The sequence below is a fragment of the Emydura macquarii genome, unplaced genomic scaffold (assembly GCF_026122565.2).
Source record: "Emydura macquarii macquarii isolate MOO-44397 ecotype Brisbane River unplaced genomic scaffold, CSIRO-AGI_Emac_v2 contig_1253, whole genome shotgun sequence".
Taxonomy (NCBI): Eukaryota; Metazoa; Chordata; order Testudines; family Chelidae; genus Emydura; species Emydura macquarii.
In genome coordinates, this window is record NW_027131390.1 from 51,359,262 (window position 1) to 51,380,455 (window position 21,194).

Consider the following 21,194-nt stretch of genomic DNA (forward strand, 5'->3'; position numbering starts at 1 on the left):
CCATCTTAAATGCAGGGCTCCGCAGTTGTCCTTGCTGAATGGCTAACAGTTCTGTTTGATTTAGCTCTAGAAGAAGAAAAGGGGGGCTGCCCTTCCTCGTACCTTTCTGATATGGAAATGAGGCAAAAATACCTCCACAGGTTATCACCCTGGAAGTCAGATTAGAGTATACAACTTAATCCAGGCAATACATTGGTTAGCAAATTTTTCACAATTGACTAAGGCCTTTTTGTCAAAGAAATGACACTGTTCTTTAGCCTTGAAGTGGCAATAATATCAATCATCTGATGCAAATGAGCTGAGCCATATCTATTACAAAGGAAGCCTTCCTGATCTGTGTGTATAACAGGTAAGACAACTTTGTCCTATTGCATAGCAAGAGCTTTAGCTAAAACCTTAGATTCACAATTGATTAGGAATAACTTTCCCAGGTTTAGGAATAACTGAAATTACAGCTTCTTGTAGAGTAGTCAGGAACGTTTGCTCGTTCTGGGCCTTAGAACATATTCAGTCATCTAGGTGTTAATTTTTCAAAGAACTTTTTGTAAAATTCAGTTGGGAACCTGTCTGCACCAGGAGTCATTCCAACCTTCGTTCCTTTTATAGCTTGAGTTAGTTCTGCCATTTCTAGAGGCAACATCTAAAAGTTCCTTCTCATAGTCAGATCAGTGGGAGAGACAATCCCCTAAAAAAAGTTATTGAGGGCACCTTTACTGATGCCTTCTTCAGCTAAATATTGTTTTGAATAAAACTGCTGAAATTATTCATTAATATCTGACAGTATTGTATATAATTTATTGCTACTATCATGAATAGCAACAATCTTATTTCGTTTACCCCTAAGAATAATAGAATTATAGAAGATTAGGGTTGGAAGGGACCTCAAGAAGTCATCTAGTCCAGCACCGAGCCCCAATTAAATCATCCCAGCCAGGGCTTAGTCAAGTCGCACCTTAAAAACCTCTAAGGATGGAGACTCCATCACCTCCCTAAGTAACCCATTCCAGTGCTTCACCACCCTCCTAGTGAAAAAGTTTTTCCTAATATCCGACCTAGACCTCCCCCACTACAAACTGAGACCATTGCTTCTAGTCCTGCCATCTACTACCACTGAAAATAGCCTAGTTCCATCATCCCTGGAACCTCCTTTCCGGTAGTTAAAGGCTGCTATCAAATCCCCCTTCATTCTTCTCTTCTGCAGGTTAAACAAGCCTAGTTCATTCAGCCTTTCTTCGTAAGTCATGTGCTCCAGTCCCCTAATCAATTTTGTTGCCCTCCGCTGGACTCTCTCCAATTTGTTTACATCCTTTCTGTAGTGGAGGGCCCAAAACTGAACACGCTACACCAAATGCAGCCTCACCAATGCCGAATAGAGGGGAATAATCACTTCCTTCCATCTGCTGGCAATGCTCCTACTAATGCAGCCCAATATGCCATTAGCTGTCTTGGTAATAAGGGCACACTGCTGACTCATATTCAGCTTCTTGTCCACTGTAACCCCCAGGTCCTTTTCTGCCAAACTGCTGCCTCTCCTATCGGTCCCCAGTCTGTAGCTGTGCCTGGGATCTTCCATCCTAAGTGCAGGACTCTGCACTTGTCCTTGTTGAACCTCATCAGATTTCTTTTGGCCCAATCATCTAATTTGTCTAGGTCACTCTGTATCATATCCCTGCCCTCCAGCATATCTACCACTCCCCCCAGCTTAGTGTCATCTGCAAACTTGCTGAGGGTGCAATCCACTCCATCCTTCCAGATCGTTAATGAAGATGTTGAACAAAACTGGCCCCAGCATCGATCCCTGGGGCACTCAGCTTGTGACCGACTGCCAACTAGACATTGAGTCATTGATCACTACCAGTTGAGCCTGATGATCTAGCCAGTTTTCTACCCACCTTATAGTCCATTCATCCATCCCATACTTCTTTAACTTGCTGGTAAGAATACTGTGGGAGACGGTATCAAAAGCTTTGCTAAAGTCAAAGTATATTACATCCACTGCTTTTCCCACATCCACAGAGCCAGTCATCTCATCATAGAAGGCAATCAGGTTGGTCAGACATGACTTGCCCTTGGTGAATCCATGTTGACTGTTCCTGATCACCTTCCTCTCTTCCAAGTGCCTTAAAATGGATTCCTTGAGGACCTGCTCCTTGATTTTTCCAGGGATTGAGGTGAGGCTAACTGCTCTGTAGTTCCACAGAGCATCCTTCTTCCCTTTTTTGAAGATGGGCACTATATTTGCCTTTTTCCAGTCATCCAGGACCTCCCCCAATTAGCAGAAGTTTTCAAAGATAATGGCCAATGGCTCTGCAATCACATCAGCCAACTCCCTCAGCACCCTCGGATGCATTGCATCACCCCCATGGACTTGTGCATGTCCAGCCTTTCTAATGAGTCCTGAACCTGTTCTTTCAGCACTGAGGGCTGCTCATCTCCTCCCCATTCTGTGCTGCCCAGTGCAGTAGTCTGGAAGCTGACCTTGTCTGTGAAGACAGAGGCAAAAAAAAACATTGAGTACCTCAGCTTTCTCCACATCATCTGTCACTAAGTTGTCTCCCCCGTTCTGTAAGGGGCCCACACTTTCCCTGACCTTCTTCTTGTTACTAACATACCTGTAGAAACCCTTCTTGTTACCCTTCACATTCCTTGCTAGCTGGAACTCCAGTTGTGAATTGGCCTTCCTGATTTCACTCCTGCATGCTTGAGCAGTATTTTTATACTCCTCCCTAGTCATCTGACCAAGCTTCCACTTCTTGTAAGTTTCCGGTGTTTAATCTCACCGAAGACTTTGATTAAGTCTATATGCCAACAGATTGCCAGCTTTCTCGCCAGATTCCCAGTAGTTTTGCTTCAAACAGAATAAAGCAAACTCAGCTTTTTGGGTCAGAAGTTTGTTGCTTTCATATCTCAGATTTATGGATGTTCTCAGTTTCTCTGGTGAGGGAGCAGAAGCATAGTCTACATCCAAGGCCTTTATTTTCTTCACTAGGGTATCAGTTCTATGGTCTCTCCATTTCTTTTTTAAAGGTGGCATAAGCGCTGATACAGCCTCTGATGAAGGCTTTAAAGGCTTCTCAAAGTATGGCAGTAGATGATGCTGTGGGGACATTTGTTTCAAAACAGAAGGACTAACTCCTGTTGGATAGTGTTAACAAATGATGGATCTAACAGTGGAGAAGTAGTTTATCTCCACATTTAAGTTGGGGGTGCATGCCTTGGAGACCTAAAAGACATACATATAGGAGCATGGTCAGATATACCAATGTCACAATCCGGGACAGAAATGACCATTCTTGTGATGCTAAGAAAGTGTCCAACCTTAAATATGTTGAGCAAGCTGCAGGAAAAATCCCTATAATGTCTGGTCGTAGGACTACCCAATCTCCATATATCCTTTAAACCTAAATCAGCCATGTATGTATGAAATACCTGACAAGTATTCGTATTTTTATATGGAGATGGAGAAGAGCTATCAAGGACTGCATGTAGAGTTTCGTTAAAGTCTCCAGCTATAATAGGATGGTGTCCCATGTCATTTATGTGAAAAAAATTGGGATCATGCTGGTTTGTCCTATAGAGATTGGCAAAGATGATTACAGAATTGCCAGTAAAGCTGCCCTTACCATCAGACCTTGTGCTCAGAATATTAACATTAAACCTTTTATGTATTAGCACCCCTCGTTTTAGAATTAAAGCAACTAGAAACTGAGAGGCCTACCCCAATCCCTCTTCAGTGTACAAGCTTTAAGTTCTGTGAGAGGTGAGTCCCGGAGCATGGTGCTGGCAGCACTCTCTTTGAGCACAGAGTATATTTTTTTTTCTTTTAATAGGGTTACTAAAACCCTTTAGTTATCAGAGCCCACCATTGTTAAAAAACAAACTCGCTTAGTGAATAAACGAGAAATTGAAAATTTTCTGGACAAGCAGCTCTTGAATATCTAAGCAGCAAAAGTTATATAATTCAGGGGTAGAGTGTAGCTTCCAGTATATGTTCTAGAGGCATAGGAAGCAAATTCCCAGCATGGGAGGGTAACAGGAGGAGGGACAGAAAGAGGAATTAAATAAAGTGAAAAGATAGTGGAGAGGGAAATACGTATTAGTGCCATACCATCAAAAAGAAAAATCTGTTTATCAAGTGTGTCATTTTGGACTGTTTTTTATCCAGAGGTGGGTGGCCAGTTCAGGTCAAAGTTGGAGATTCCCACAGTTCCTGGGGCTCTACACCTTACAATTATAGCCGTCATCTTTCCAATAGAACCTGCAGACATTAGTCCATGAGGACGCACCACCTAATAAAGCAATGATATAGAGATATATAATCAAATGATGATTGTACATTGATGCTCCTTTCCCATGAGTTAAGGCAATAGGAAGTAAATTGATAACTTTTTAAGCTTTCAGCCCCAATGAGAAAGAAAAAGAGAAAAGGAACTAACATACCAATATGAACTAGCGCCCATCAACTTGTTTCCAGCAACCATATCAGATTTCAGAGAGCAATACACAAATTCTATACACTCTGATCATTCCACGGATGTCTTTGTCTTGCAAAGGACAGTTTACAGAATTTGGAGGTATTTTTCTGCCTCCTGTGGAGAACTGAATGATATTATCTTCTGCTCATTCTTAATACAGAGCTTTGATGGGTATTTAATAATCTTCCTAGCCAATTGTTTCACTTGGTTAAAAGTGACCTAATTACAACCACAAGACAGACATAATCTTGATAGAGCAGTATTTTAATTTCTGGTTCTCCCCATAACCACTCTATTTTTCCCCTCTGGATTTCTGCAGTATAAGCTCCTTAGTGGTAATCTTCTGGAGCTTCATAGGCAATGCTCCAGGCTGACCTCCTGCCCATTCTATATTAAAACAAAAATCTACCAGCAGATACAACAATTTAGCAGTTTAGGGACAAAGTCAGAAGGTTTGCTTTTCTCTATCCCAGCAAGGACATCCACAATCCTGGTGTTACATGGTCTTGAGTGACTTTCTAGATCAATTTGCTTGGTCTTAATAGTATTGATATCATTAGAGTTCTTCACAACTGGTCATTTTTTCTCTTTGAAATCATCTTACATGTCAGAAAGTTTGTTCTGTTTCACCAGTCTGTCTGAATAGAGCTTGTAGTGCACGCTGAATCTCAGTCATGTTGGTCTGTAGGATGGAAACTGTAGATTTAATTTCAACCTTTTCTGTTACAGCTATCAGCTGCATCCCCTAAGGCTCAGGTACCATTTTGTTTGGCAGATCTCGTTTTTTACATACTTTTTGTTTTGGAGAGAAAGAAACAGAGCTGGAGTTTGGGAAACTCTTGGGAGTTTCAGTACAAAGGTGCAGTATTTCTTGGGGTTGGATGGTGGGCTTTAGGGGATGTTTGGGGATTCCCCATGGGCCACTTCAGAGATCAAACAACTTACATACACCTCAATCTCCATGCCCTATGGTGTCCAGGGCTGTATTTCTTGACTTGACAGCAGCATATGATGCCGTCTGGCACACTGGCTTGCTGGTCAAGATGTCACCTTGATGGGTTGTTCTGTCTACAGAAATGATGCTTCGAAACAGAAAATTCCAAACAATGCTAGGAAAGAAACTGAGTGCATAGAGGATCCAGAAGAACAGGTCCCCTCAGAGATCTGTTCTTGTCCTAACATGTTTTCAAATGATCTGTCTCCAATAATCTCAAGGCCATTCAAATATGCAGATGAAATTTGCCTAATGTCAAGAGAAAGATTTCAAAAAGACTGAGGACAACCTGAACCAAGATATGGCAGACATCCCTGGGAAGTGCAAGAAGTGGAGACTTAAGCCCAGTCTGTCAAAGGCAGTCTTGTCATGTTTCATCTCAGTCCAGCTAATGCTTCACAAGAACATCTTCTTGAATGGAGAATGACTGGCACATGACCCAATGCTGGCATATCTAGAAGTCACTCTAGCTTATGGTCTTCCCCGTAACAGCCACACCACCAAGATAGCCCAGAAAATGAACAGCAGAAATGGCCTCTGACATAAGCTTGTGGGCTGAAGTTGAGGAGCTAACCTGTGAGCACTGAGCAGTTCAGCACGAACTTTCTGCTAGGCAGCAGGGGAATACCATGCTCCTGTGTGGTTAAACTCTTCCCACCCAATACTAGTTGATGCAATGGAATGAAATTAAGAGAACAACAGGGACTACAAGACCAGTAAACACTGAGTGGCTACCCGTCCTTTCCAATATTCTGCCTTCTAACATCAGGAAGTTGTAATATTGCAACAAAAAACCTACTTGACCAAATCCAGGAGATCACCACAACTGTCACTTTTCAAAAACAAATAGGAATAGCCTCGTCACTGACACACGAGCAGGAGTTAAATCTGGACTAGGTTACCAAACTGCTCCGTGGTGGGCACCGTCATCCTGTGGTGAGCAGAATGGGAATGAGTTGCTCCCTCTGTAAGAAATGTCTTTCTCGTCACTCAGAATAATGGGAGACTTCTTAGCGAGGGACGCCATGCTATCTGTGGTGCAAGCTCAACCATTTCCGATGTGAGGTGTGCGGGAAGTGATTGCACCAGGGGACTCTGAACTCTCCTATGTGGCTACGGATGGGGGTAGACAATGCATGTTGGAGGCACAGTACAATTTGAGTTGCCTGACCACTGCCCCACAGGCCTAGCATAGTTTCAGTTGCTTGTTTGGCTATTCTGACCCCTGTCGCATGACATCTTCCAGTTGGCAGAGATGAATAGGACTACCGAGTAACCTTGCCGATGTCTTGGTTTCTGTATACCATGGCACATAACAAGACAAAATACACAACATGTATGCTTGCAGCTGCACATAGATAATGGTGTTGGGAACAAGTTATCCTTGAACGTATGGGGGGATACTTTTTCATTGCCAAGGTGCATATTTTTACATGAACTCTCCTATCACCAGATGTTGTTTTAACGACCCCAATTATCATGGTCAGACTGGAATGTAGTTAAGGGTGAAACCCCAATGTAGGTAATTAGCATATATGATAATGAGTAGAGAGGTAATTAGGTGAAAGCTGTTTATGGAAAAGTATAAGAAGTCACTACTTAGACAAAGGGGCTCAGTCCATCAACGCATGACTCCATGGGAGGTGCTGCTGGTCAGACCAGAGAATCCACTGACTCCCTGGCGGGGCCCCTGAAGAAATCCATTCCTGTATACAGCCTTCTGAGTGACTGCTTAGCTCTCTACGCTTAGTGAGTATGATATATTGTAGTTAATGTTAGTCTTTGTATTCAACTAGTAGAAAACCTTGCACATTAAACTTTATTGATCTGCAAATCGGGCGTACCGTGTCTCACTAGTATCCGCACTGATCACTAAGCATCCAATATCAACAATACACACTTACTGAATGGCTGCGCATCTCATGTTGGTCTCTCAGAAGCAGGTTCCAGACTCCATACTGTTGACCCCAAAGTTACTGAATGGCTAAAACGTGTGATGTGTACCTAAGCACTTTTCACATTTTTTCTTTAATGTACACATTTCTGTTTTATCTCCCCACTTTCTATTTTGTCGTTTGAACGCTCTTCCATCTTTATTGTACCACTTGTGCATTCAACTAATAATAAAGACTCTATAGAACAGGATTGTGTTGGTATTGACATCCACTCCCCTCTGTCACTCTGCCAGAAGTTTCTCTCTTTTCCTGAGCTATGTTGTCTTCAATGTAAAAATGGCTGTGCTGACAGATCCAGGGCCTGGAACTGGCCATTGATAACACCAGGAATAAAGCCTGTTCCCCGCTACACAAAAAAAACAAACAATGGACGCTAGCACAAAGAGTGAATGAGACCCCAGAGTCATGCGTTGGCTCTACTGACCAGAGAAAAGACTTTTGTTAACTTGTGCTCACTTAGCACTGGTTGGGAAGTATAAAAAGGCAGTTGCCCTGCTGGAGTACTATGGCTTGCAGCCTGAATACAGCTACGATGGGAAAGGTAAGAGGAAACCTATTTTGATTTGATTCTTTCATATGTCAGCTTGAAATAAGGGACCTGATTCTCCTCTCACTTACTTTGATTTAAGTCTGTTGATGTCAAAAGAGTTATTCCTGATCTATTCCAGGAAAGGATAATCAAGAATGCAGATCTAGGGGAATTACCAGCTGTATTAGTCCCTCTTTATTAAACTCAGAGCCCAATTGTGCTCTCCCTTACACTGATGTAACTGAGGAACACTCGCACTGAACTCAAAGGAGTGTATCGGTTTATCAGTGTGAGTAAAAGGTAATACCCAGACACTTTGTGCTTAGTGTGCTGGATGGAGAGAAACTGAAGTGCCAGGATGCAGTCACACTGAACAAGACGTCACTGAAACCCCTGCCAATTTGTTTCTCGCACTAGATCACCCTTTTTGAGGACAGAAACTTCCAAGGCCGCTCTGTTGAGTGCAGCAGTGACCGTCCGGATTTTCAAAGTCAGATCAGCCGCTGTAACTCCATCCAAGTGGAAAGTGGCTGCTTCATGCTCTACGAACGTCCCAACTTCCAGGGACAGCAGTTCTTTGTGAAAAGGGGGGAATATCCTGACATCCAGACTCAGGGTTTCAGCACCTCCATTAAGTCCTGCCGGATGATCCAACCTGTGAGTTCGCTTTTGCTTCTCTTTTTAAAGATGGCAAATGTTGCCCAAACCGCTGTCATAAGGGGCCTGTTTGATCATGTTCATCTCAGATGCCTAAGACTGAAAACTAGAACTGCTGTCTTTCTCCGAGAGGTAGTTCTTCCAGGATGGCTGGGAGAGAACATGCAGGGGTAGGACAGGAAAATTTCCACTATTACTGCCAATAGGGGGCTTGCGTGCAGCTATTCTGTAGTTAAGTCTATGGACAGTAATCATACATTTTCCTTTTTAACTTAAAAAGGGTGAGTAACTTCTAGCAATTTAGACGTACCCACTCCCCTCACACTGGTGTAAAATTCCCTGAAGCCCAGAGAGTTACACCAGTGTGAGGGGAGAATGGGGCCCAATATTTTCTGTCACTCTTTAGGAGAAAGCCTCTTTTCTGTTACCAGGGCTTGAAACACCCCACGCAGACTTTAGCGTAGTCTGTGGGACCACTGAGCTGGCTGAGGATTGGCCAGTATAGTACACTCCAGCCCCACCCCCTCTTGCACCCTGATGGGCTCCCTCTCCCCACCCCAGACATGCTCCATGCACCAGGGCTGAGGGAAATGGCTGGCGTGGGTCTGAGTCAAATGGGTGGATGTGCTGCCTTTGCAGCATTCAAGGATTCCCCTCATCTGGGGAGCAGAGGCAGCTCTAAGTGCCCTTTGCAGCACTGGAGTAGTGCACGGGGCTGACTCAGAGCCCAAGATCACAGGCAGCCAGCCTGCTGCAGTCACTCTCTTACCCTGTCTCATTTTCTGTCACAGCACAGGGGCACCTACAGGATAAAGATCTATGAGAAGGAGGATCTCCGAGGCAACATGGCCGAGTTCTCCGAGGACTCTTCCCAAGTCATGGAGCAGTTCCGCTCCCACGAGATGCAATCTTGCAATGTGCTGGAGGGGTACTGGATCCTCTACGAATTGCCGAATTACAGAGGCCGCCAATACCTGCTGAGGCCTGGGGAGTACAGGAGATTCAGCGACTGGGGTGCTATGAGCGGTAAAATCGGCTCTTTGAGACGTGCCACTGACACTGATAGTTACTGAATTAAGACGGTTTTTGCCTGGAAGGGTCTCAATGAATAAAATGCTTTAAACTCATTGTGCTCTCCGCGTGCTGTTGTAAGTGCACTAAGGGGGATGCTGAGGCTTGTCCTGATGTTCTTGGGCTGCAGTGCCAGCTTCTGAACCAAAAACTCTTCCTCTTCCTGACCTGCCCTTCCCCAGCGTTGCATAGCTACTTCCAGCACTAGCACCCAACGCCAAACACAGGGCTCAGCCCTGGGCAGCCAGATCAGGGAGTGCGGGGGCACAAGGCACCCCCAGTCACCTCCATGGCTGTGCAGGCCTTAGCTCCTTGCACTGCATTCTGGGTAATCCATAGATTGAAACAGCAGGACTTGGCCCATAGAGAGGTGGTAGAGGGCCTTTGCTCCCACTCCTGGGGGAGGGGAGGGCCCCAAGCAGCTGTTCCGGTTTCTCTCGGTGGGAAGCTATACCAAGCGTTCACCAGGTTGATCGACAGGGAGCCATGGAAAGCGCTCACCAGCCTTACCAGCTGCAGAGGTGTTTTGGGTCCAACGAGATGGTTACAGACAGGAAGATGAGTTCTGATCCTTGACTCTCTTCACGGGCAGTGGTGAAGGGTCAGAGTTTTTGAAAGACCATCACTAATATATAAAGCAAGAAGGCTAACTGAATGTAGGGTTATGAAGGTCAACAAGGGACTAAATTAAATACAAGAGCAAAGGCTGACATTCAGTTTTATCCTGACTTCCAGGGCTACAGTAAGGTCCCCTTATGGGGACTCCATGGGTGAGGCAGAGCTGAGTTTACACTCACATCAGAGGCGCAAGCTTTGTCCTCCCATGAGAGAATTGTAGCAAGGTGCTTGTGATAAGACCTAACAGTGTCATCTCCAATGGCCTGTTGGCAGTACTCTGTACACTTGTATTGGAGACTAAGTTAATAGAAATCTCTAGGCAGACTGCCCGAAATCCAGGGGCATTCAGGAAGCAATCGGCCGGCCCTCTGTGAGGCCCTGATCCAGCCAAGCACTTAAGCGTGTGCTTAATTGAAGCTCATGAGCAGTCCAATTGACAAAATTAAGCATGTGCTCATATGTTGTACTGTATTGGAACCCGTGCAAAACAGCCGGTCATGGGGCTCACTCACCCCTGGGGATGACTCCTTGCAGCTACATCTGTGAATCAGCTCTCACCCCATGTGGTGCCCCCTTCCGTCGGTTACACACACTGTAAGCCCCCTCTCTTTTCATGACTCAAGGCGCTCCCTGTTCATGACTCGTCCATCTGGCTAGGTCACTACATAGTCCCCACTTCCAGGGTATCAAAGTCCCTGAAGACCAGCTAGCATTTCTCACAATCCTGTGCTACTTCCCACTGGCTGGTAGGAGAACCTGGGCCTGCAGAAACATCAGTATAGCCTCTCTAGAACCGAGCATCCATCTATAGAAAAATGCATGCCAGCTAAAATATTTTTAAAGTATTTGGTATACAGATGGTAGTAGCCCCTATAACAGAAAAGAAAAGAAAAGAAAAGAAAATGTATAGCAGCAGTAAAACTAAAAACCAAAATGGTCAGACACTTTACAATACAACTAAAATTAGCCAAAGTTCGAGTGCTGATAAAAGAAAAAAATCTCACCCTAAGCTTACCATAGTTCTGGACTCGAATGAGGTGTTGAGGGGAACTGTGTTAGTTCTGAGTCCCTTAGGCTAGCATTAATATCAGGCTACCAAGAAAGGGGAAATCAAATTCAGGACTATGTGGCAAATGCTAAACAGTCTTACCAAACCGTTTAACAAAGTGGACATGGTTAAAATTCAAGCACACACAAAAAAGGGTGCCTATGTTAAAAAAAAATTAAAAAATAAAAATCAGACAGCAGACCTACCAGCCAGAAATGGAGCAGATACAGGACCACGTTGACCATGGGAGACGGCTTTGAAAGTTATCCTGCTAGCAGTTTTCACCTGAGTCCAGCAACAATCACAATAAGCTAAAGCAGAGGGGCTGCAGAGCATTCAAAACAGGATGTGAAGTTACGATCACTTTGGGATCAAGTCTGCAGCCAGAACATGAATGGACATGGTCAAAACTTAGTAATAAAGCAAGAACTGTTGCCATGTTGCCAAGAAGGCTAATGGCCTATTGGGCTCCATTAGTGGAACATTGCCAGTGGATCGAGGGAAGTGATTATTCCCCTCTATTCGGCACTGGTGAGGCCACATTTGCAGTATTGTGTCCAGTTTTGGGCCCCCCACTACAGGAAAGATGATGACAAATTTGAGATAGTCCAGCCTTCAACCACCTGAAGGGGGGTTCCAGGGAGAATGGAGTTAGGCTGTTCTCAGTGGTGGTAGATGACAGAACAAGGAGCAATGGTCTCAAGTTGCAGTGAGGGAGGCCTAGGCTGGATATTTTCACTAGGAGGGTGGTGAAGGACTGGAAGGGGTTACCTAGGGAGGTGGTGGAATCTCCTTCTTTGGAGTTTTTAAGGCCCAACTTGACAAAGCTCTGGCTGGGATGATTTAGTTGGGATTGGTCCTGCTTTGAGCAGGAGGTTGGAGTAGATGACCTTCTGAGGTCCTTTCTATCCCTAATCTTCTATGATTCCATGAACTCCCATATAAAAATTTAAAAAATGGTTCAGTATGGGTGGCATGACAAAATATGCAAAAAGATCTAATCTTATGAGTGCATGGGCCCACTGTGGGTTGTCACTCCAAAGAAGAAGAGACCAAAGACAGGTTGGCAAAAATATGGTGGTGGCCCCAATGGGAAAGAGACTTGAAGGAACATCTTGATGCTTTCCTAATCTGTGCCAGACACAATCCAGCAAACTAAGAATGCACAAAAAAGCTCTTCTGAAAGAGACATCAAGAGGGCCATAGAAAGTAGATCAAATTGACTATACTGCAGAGTTCCTTTGAACATCAAGGGGTAACAAGGGGTACTAGTTGTCGCCGGTGCTTTTTGACTGTGGGAGGAGGAGGCCTTCCACACTAAATATGTGACTGCCCTAACGAGAGTGAAACAATTGGCGCACAATGTGTTCTGCAGATGGGGGCACCTAAGGTTATTAATTCCGACAATGGAAGCAGATCTGGGAGGAGAGTTGTCAAAGAAGTGTGCACCCAACTGGACGTAGATCAGAAGGTTCACATTCCCTGTCAGCCAGCAGGACAGGTTGAGCAAATAAATAGGACCATCGAATCCAAGCTGGAAAAGAGAGATTAATACAACTGACAGCAATTGGGATGAAGTGCCACTGATGACACTCATGCGTATCACAGCTAGGGAAGGCAAATCCACAGGCTTTTCTGCCAAAGAGGCTTTGATGGGAAGAACAGTGAGAGTGTGGAGAGATAGAATTAACCTGAGTCCAGCCCATCAAACTACGGTGGCCCATTCAGAAGCCTGGGTCCAAGACTTGCAGATGCAGATTCTACATCTACAGAAGAGAGTGGTAGTAAAAGGGGAAGCGGAAATATAAAAAACTAAGGCATGGTTCGATGCCAAAGGAGATCTAACTGAGCATCAAGTGGGATCTAAAGTCATCATCCAGGATCAGGCTTCCAGCAACCCTTTCTAATAGCAAAGTGGTAGAATCTGTGCTTAGCAGAGGATTGACCTGGCCCCTCTGAATTCTTTTGCCAGACAGGATTCAGGAGGTAAATAGTTCAACAGGCTAAAAATGGAATGTTTTGTGCTAACTAAGATGAGTAAATGGATCAATAAGCTAAGAGACAAGTGTCTCCACTAGCTAAGATAAGAGGGGTCAGTCATAGGTTAGGGGTCTATTGTGGGAGTGAGTAGGTGAGGTTCTGTGGCTTGCATTGTGCCGGAGGTCAGACTAGATGATCACATTGGTCCCTTCTGACTTTAAAGTCTATGAGTCTATGAGGGGGAACACTCAGCGAACTATTTACTATGAACAAAATAATAATGGATACAAGAAGTCAGGAATGTAAAGATAAGGTAAAGAGTAGGCTGAACATTGACAGTGCATGGACAGAACTTGCTGTTCGAGGTTTGCTTCCTTCAAACTGACCAGCTAATCTCAACATATATGTTACATTTTTATTGCATTTACTGTGTCATGTGTCAGTTTATATAAAAGGAGGAGAGGTTCTGTGTAACTCTGGATACTGTGATGGGGCAAGCCCTGACGGCTATAGGAGGGTGCTAGAAGGCATATATATCAGCCCCAGGCTTACCAAATCCCTGTTCCCTGGGTAACGCAGCCAGGGTTACTCCCGGTTAATTGGGTCACCTGAAACCAATTCAGGAGCTTGCCACAGCAGGTAAAAGCCTCTGTTTCAGGCAGGCAGGGGCAGCTGAGAGGGAGTTGAGTGGAGGAGCGGAGCAGAGTGGAGTAGAGCTGCTACAAAGTGTGAAGCTAGGGTGGGTGTTGCGATAGCACCCAGCCACGGGAATTAAAGAGAAGCCCATCCAGGCAAGGCCGGAGAATGCCGGCCCCAAAAGCCTGAAGGAGGAGCACAAGCAGGGGAGCTGAGGACAGGCAACCCAGGGAAGGTAGTAGCCCATGGACTAAGCTGTTTGAGGCTACTCCTCACAGGGTCCCTGGGTCAGAGCCCGGGGTAGAGGGCGGGACCGGGACCGGGACCGGGCCCCCCCTGCTCCCACCCAGCCACACACCAGCGTAGCTGAAGGGAGCGCAGACCTATGAGGTCAAACAGGCCCACCTTGCCACAATACAGATGTGATGTACCCTACATCCACCACCACCTGGCATTTGAGTCTAATCAACATAGCATAGTGTTGCTGTATGCCAAATAAAGATAGCCGTGTGATGAAGTGTGGAGTCGAACTGAGTTCTTGGGAAGTGGAGTGAAAAGAGGTCTTGGAGGGCATCCCAATAACTCTCTCACAAGGGTGTTATAAGGATAAATACATTTAAAATATTGAAGCATTTTGAGATTGATGAAAAGTTCTATATAAGAAATTGGCATTAACTGGTTCAACTTCAAGTCCATTCAGAACTTGACATTAAGGGCTTATCTAGACAAGGAAAATTTGCACCGGTGTAACTACTTCAATGGAAATTGTATCAGCACAAACCTCTAAGGTCAAACACATTGCAGCAGTGCAAAAAAATCATCCCATATAAACAGGACCAAAATCCATAAATTCAGTCTAATATTCTGCTGCACCCATGAGCCACCATTATAAAATAAATGTTATTCCACAATAGATGGTAAATGCTTCCTGTATCTAAACTAATATTTTATATTCTAATTTCCCAAGGAATAACACGTTACCACAATGTCTCACAAAACCAAACTCTACAGGTCAAACTGAACCTTTGCAGCACCTCTAACATGCTTGATATTAACATCTATGATGGCCAATGAAATCAACTTTCATACAGCACAAATAATGTAAAACTGATATCACCACCCATACATCGGCCTAGCATGTCCACAAAAACAGTATCACCATACACTCAACTAACATGGCAAACGCCAACAGGGAGAAGCCCTTTGAGGAATCAGTAAAGAGTGAGTGGCACTGATACAGCCTGGCCCCACTCGGTGTGAGGAAGATACCTTTCATCCCCTCTCCACTCAGGAAGCGGAAAGTGCACCGAGCTACATGAAAGCAGGAAAAGCATGTGGCCAGGACAAGATTTCTGCCAGAAATGCTACTATATCTTGATAAGAAGAGCAGAAAACGGCTGTGAATTTTCATATCTCCTGTTGCCCAAGAGAACACATCCACTGCAGAGGAGGTAAGGGAGATTCCCACACCTTAGTCATACTTTTTAGGTGACAAATCTGAGGAACTGTTCCAGATTAAGGTGTCAATAGAGATGGATTTGGAACAAATTGATATATTAAGCAGTAATGTCACCAGGACCAGACGGTATTCACCCAAGAGTTCTGAAGGAACCCAAATACGAAATCGTGGACCTACTATCTGTGGTATGTAACCTATTATTTAAATAATCTTCTGTACCAGATGACTGGAGGATAGCTAATGTGACACCAATTTTTTTAAAAGGCTGCAAAGACAATCCCATCAATTACGGGCCAGTAAGCCTAACTTCAGTACCAGGAAAATCAGTTGAAACTGAAGTAAAGAACAGAATTATCAGACACATAGATGAACATGATTTGTTGGGGAAGAGTCAACATGGCTTTTGTAAAGGGAAATCATGCCTAACCAATCTTTTAGAATTCTTTGAGGGGGTCAAACATACATATGGACAGGGTGATCCTGTGAATATAGTGTACGTGGACTTTCAGGAAAGCCTTTGACAAAGACCCTCACCAAAGGCTTTTAAGCTACGTAAGCCGTCATGAGATAAGAGGGAAGGTCTTCTCATGAATCAGTAACTGGTTAAAAGATAGGAAATAAAGGGTAGAAATAAATCATCAGTTTTGAGAATGGAGATAGGTAAATAGTGATGTCCCCCAAGGATTTGTACTGGGCCCAGTACTGTTCAAAATATTCATAAATTATCTGGAAAAGAGGGTACACAGTGATGTGGCAAAATTTGCAGATGATACTTATTTTGAGTAATTTTGTAAGTCCAAAGCAGACTGTGAATAGTTACAAAGGGATCTCACAAAACTGAGCGACTAGGCAAGAAAATGGCAGAAGAAATTCAATGTTGATAAATTCAAAGTAATGCAAATTGGAAAATATAATCCCAAATAAACATACAGAATGATGGAGTCTAAATTAGCTGTTATCACTCAAGAAAGAGATCTTGGAGTCATTGTGGATAGTGCTCTGAAAACATGTTCTCAATATGCAGTGGCGGTCAAAAAAAACTAACAGAATGTGAGAAACCATTAGGAAAAGGATAGATAAGACAGAAAGTATCATAATGCCTGTATATAAATCCATGGTATACCCACATCTTGAATAATGCATGCAGTTCTGGTAGCCTCATCTCAAAAAAGATATATTGGAATTGGAAAAGGTACTGAGAAGGGCAACAAAAATTATTAGGGGTATGGAACAGCTTCCGTATGAGGAGAGAGTAAAAAGACTGGGACTTCTCATCTTGGAAAAGAGCCAACTAAGGTGGGATATGATAGAAGTGTATAAAATCTTGACTCGGGTAGAGAAAGTGAATCAGAAAATGTTATTTCCTCCTTCATATAACACAAGAACTAGAGGTCGACAAATGAAATTAATAGACAGCAGGTTTAAAATAAATCAAAGGAAGTACTTCGTCACACAATGCACAGAACCTATGAACTCTGCCAAGGGAAATTGTGATGGCCACAACTGTAACAGGGTTAAAAGAAAACTAGATAAGTTCATAGAGGATAGGTCCATCAATGGCTATTAGCCAGGATGGACAGGGATGCAAAATCATGTTCTGAGTGTCCCTAGCCTCCGTTTGCCAGAAGCTGGGATGGCCGACGGGATGGATCACTTGATGATCATCTGTTCTGTTCATTACCTCTGAAGCACCTGGCATTGGCCATTGTCAGAAGACAGGATGCTGGTCTAGACACACCATTGGTCTCACCCAGCATGGCCGTTTGTGTTTCTTAAGATAGGGTAGAAAGCTCAAGTGCTAGCTATACCAAAACCAGGAAAGAACCATCGCCTTCCAGCTAGCTACCCCCAATATCACATTTGAGCTGTGCTTATGAACTTTTGGCATGACTAATTCTGCAAAGGATCGTGCCCACATTTGAGCAGGCTCCAAGTGATGTTTAGGCAGGTTTCAGACCCAATAGGAACACGTGTGAACAAATTTTTTCTCTTACTATCTATTTAGAAAATGGTTTTTATAGAAGGAAAAAAGCAGGGATGGTGTTTCTTGACTCAACGGCAGCATATGATACCATCTGTCACACTGGCTTTCTGGTCCAGACATCAGAGATGTTACCATTATGTGTTATTATGACTACAGAAATGATGCTTTGAAACAGCGCTAGGAAATAAACAAAGTACATGGAGGATCCAGAAGAAAGGGCACCCTGAGGGATGTGTTCATGTCCCAACAATTATCCAACATGTTTTCAACTGATCTGTCTCATGGCCATGCAAGTGTGCAGATGACATCTGCCTAGCCTCAAGGGACAGAGACATCCTAAACACTAAGGACAATCTGAACCAAGATATGGCAGCCATGACTGGTTACTGAAAGAAGTGGAAATCTAAATCCAGTATGTCGAAGACAATGTTGTACTGTTTTCAATCTCAATCAAGCTAACATTTTATGAGAAGTCAACTTCTTCTTGAGTGGAGAATGATTGGCACATGACCCAAAGCCAGCCTATCTAGGAGTCACTCTAACCTGTAAAGATCACCTCACCAAAATAGTTAGGGAAATTAACAGCAGAAATGGCCTCTTAAATAAACTTGCAGGCTCAAGTTGAGGAGCAAATATGTAAGCACTGCGCAGCTTTGCACCAACTCCCTGCTGTGCAGCTGGGGAATACTGTGCTCCTGTGTGGTTAAACTCTTTTCACACAAAGCCAGTTGATGTGTAATTGAATCAAATGATGAGAATAACAGGGACTATGAGACCAAGAATCACTGAGAGGCTGCCAGTTCTCTTTAGTACCCTGCCTCTTAACATTAGGCATAATATTGCAGCAAAGAACCTCCTTGACAAAAATCTAGGAGATAACCACCACTGCCACTTTTCAAAGATACCTGGGAGGTGCCTTGCCACTGACGCATCAGCAGAACACCAATATGGACTATGCTACTGACCAGTCACGCTGTGGGGAGCACAATGGGAATGAGCTGCCCACTCTAAGGAATACTTTCCTCCTCATTCAGCCTGATGGGAGACTGCCTGGCTTCAGGCTGCCATGTTATCTGTGGTGCAAGCTCAACCATTTCAGATGTGGGGTGGGGAGGTGTGCAGGAAATGACCACACCTGGGGACCCAGAAGAGCCCTGTGTGGCTGCAGGTGGGGGAGGCTGCTACAAATCTACTGAATGGCTGCTCGTATCATGCTGCTCTCAGGAGGACTTTCTAGACTCCACACTGCTGACCCCAAAGCTATTGAATGGCTAAAACATGTGTGATGTCTATCTGAACCTTTCGACATTTTTCCTTTGACGTACACATTTCTGTTTTATCTCCCCACTTTCTATTTTGTAGTTGGAACACTCTCCCATCTTTATTGTACCACTTGTGAATTCATTAATAATAATGCAACAGCAAAGACACTATAGAACAGGATTGTATTCGTATTGACATCCACTCCCCTCTGTCACTCTGCCAGAAGTTTCTCTCTTTTCCTGAACTAGGTTGTCTTCAATGTAAACATTGTTGTGCTGACAGATCCAGGGCTTGGAACTGGACATTGGTAACAATAGGAAAAAAAAACCTGTTCCCCGTTACACAAAAATCTGGACATTAGTACAAAGAGTGAATGAGACCCCAGAGTCATGAGTTGGCTCTACTGACCAGAGAAAAGACTTTTGTTAACTTGTGCTCACCTAGCACTGGCTGGGAGGTATAAAAAGGCAGTTGCCCTGCTGGAGTACTATGGCTTGCAGCCTGAATCCAGCTACGATGGGAAAGGTAAGAGAAACTATCAGGATTTGATTCTCCGGTATGTAAGTCTGAGGCTAGGAACATGATTCTGCTCTCATTTACTTTACTTAAGTCTGTTGATGTCAAGGGAATTGCTCCTGATCTATTTCAGGAGGAGAGAAGAATCCAGACTACAGATGTACAGGGAATTAGTCCCTGTATATTGAACACTCAGAGCTGGATCGTGCTCTCCCTTACACTGATGTAACTGAGGAACACTCGCACTGAACTCAAAGGAGTGTATCAGTTTATCAGTGTGAGTAAAACGTAATATCCGGACACTTCGTGCTTAGTGTGCTGGATGGAGAGAAACTGAAGTGCCAGGATGCAGTCACACTGAACAAGACGTCACTGAAACCCCTGCCAATTTGTTTCTCGCACTAGATCACCCTTTTTGAGGACAGAAACTTCCAAGGCCGCTCTGTTGAGTGCAGCAGTGACCGTCCGGATTTTCAAAGTCAGATCAGCCGCTGTAACTCCATCCAAGTGGAAAGTGGCTGCTTCATGCTCTACGAACGTCCCAACTTCCAGGGACAGCAGTTCTTTGTGAAAAGGGGAGAATATCCTGATATCCAGACTCAGGGTTTCAGCACCTCCATTAAGTCCTGCCGGATGATCCCACCTGTGAGTTTGCTTTTGCTTCTCTTTTTAAAGATGGCAAATGTTGCCCAAGCCGCTGTCATAAGGGGCCTGTTTGATCATGTTCATCCCAGATGCCTAAGACTGAAAACTAGAACTGCTGTCTTCCTCCAAAAGGTAGTTCTTCCAGGATGGCTGGGGGTAGGACATGAAAATTTCCACTATTACTGCCGGTAGGGGGTCTGCGTGAAGTTATTCTGTGTTTAAGTCAATGATCAGTAAATGTATATTTTCCTTCTTAACTCAAAAAGTGTCAGTAACTTCTAGCAATTTAGAGATATACTGGGCTCACTCCCCTCACACTGGTGTAAAATCCCCTGAAGCCTAGAGAGTTACACCAGTGTGAGGGGAGAATGGGGCCCAATATTTTCTGTCACTTTTTAGGAGAAAGCCTCTTTTCTGTTATCAGGGTTTGAAACACCCCACGCAGACTTTAGCATAGTCTATGGGATCACTGAGCTGGCTGAGGATTGGCCAGTATAGTACACTCCAGATGCACCCCCTCTTGGATAGGATCCCTTCTCTCCACCCCAGACATGCTCCCTGCACCAGGGCTGAGGGAAATGGCTGGCGTGGGTCTGAGTCTAATGGGTGGATGTGCTGCCTTTGCAGCATTCAAGGATTCCCCTCATCTGGGGAGCAGAGGCAGCTCTAAGTGCCCTTTGCAGCACTGGAGTAGTGCATGGGGCTGACTCAGGGCCCAGGATCACAGGCAGCCAGCCTGCTGCAGTCACCCTCTTACCCTGTCTCATTTTCTGTCACAGCACAGGGGCACCTACAGGATAAAGATCTATGAGAAGGAGGATCTCCGAGGCAACACGGCCGAGTTCTCCGAGGACTCTTCCCAAGTCATGGAGCAGTTCCGCTCCCACGAGATGCAATCTTGCTCTGTGCTGGAGGGGTACTGGATCCTCTACGAATTGCCGAATTACAGAGGCCGCCAATACCTGCTGAGGCCAGGGGAGTACAGGAGATTCAGCGACTGGGGTGCTATGAGTGGTAAAATTGGCTCTTTGAGACGTGCCACTGACACTGATCGTTACTGAATCAAGACATCTTTTGCCTGGAAGGGTCTCAATGAATAAAATGCTTTAAACTCATTGTGCTCTCCGCGTGCTGTTGTAAGTGCACTAAGGGGGACGCCGAGGCTTGTCCTGATGTTCTTGGGCTGCAGTGCCAGCTTCTGAACCAAAAGCTCTTCCTCTTCTTGACCTGCCCTGCCCCAGCGTTGCATAGCTACTTCCAGCACTAGCACCCAACGCCAAACACAGGGCTCAGCCCTGGGCAGCCAGACCAGGGAGTGTGGAGGCACAGGGCACCCCCAGTCAACTCCATGGCTGTGCAGGCCT

General features: G+C 44.6%; 2 protein-coding genes across 2 annotated transcripts; both read left to right on the top strand.

Annotated features, from left to right (window-relative positions):
• Positions 1-7,956: 7,956 nt before the first annotated feature.
• On the top strand, positions 7,957-9,683 carry LOC137152979 (gamma-crystallin B-like). The gene is made up of 3 exons (XM_067547905.1): positions 7,957-7,965; positions 8,371-8,610; positions 9,402-9,683. The coding sequence occupies exons 1-3, from the start codon at positions 7,957-7,959 to the stop codon at positions 9,681-9,683; spliced, it is 531 nt and encodes a 176-aa protein (XP_067404006.1).
• A 9,502-nt stretch (positions 9,684-19,185) lies between these two features.
• On the top strand, positions 19,186-20,906 carry LOC137154084 (gamma-crystallin B-like). Its single transcript, XM_067549814.1, has 3 exons — positions 19,186-19,194; positions 19,591-19,830; positions 20,610-20,906. The coding sequence occupies exons 1-3, from the start codon at positions 19,186-19,188 to the stop codon at positions 20,889-20,891; spliced, it is 531 nt and encodes a 176-aa protein (XP_067405915.1). The 3' UTR covers positions 20,892-20,906.
• Positions 20,907-21,194: the final 288 nt, after the last annotated feature.

Bases quoted from the DNA above. Each gene is read 5' to 3' on its own strand.
- LOC137152979 (XM_067547905.1), top strand. The intron at 8,611-9,401 runs GTGAGTTCGCTT...TTTCTGTCACAG, and splicing joins CCTGCCGGATGATCCAACCT to CACAGGGGCACCTACAGGAT.
- LOC137154084 (XM_067549814.1), top strand. The intron at 19,831-20,609 runs GTGAGTTTGCTT...TTTCTGTCACAG, and splicing joins CCTGCCGGATGATCCCACCT to CACAGGGGCACCTACAGGAT.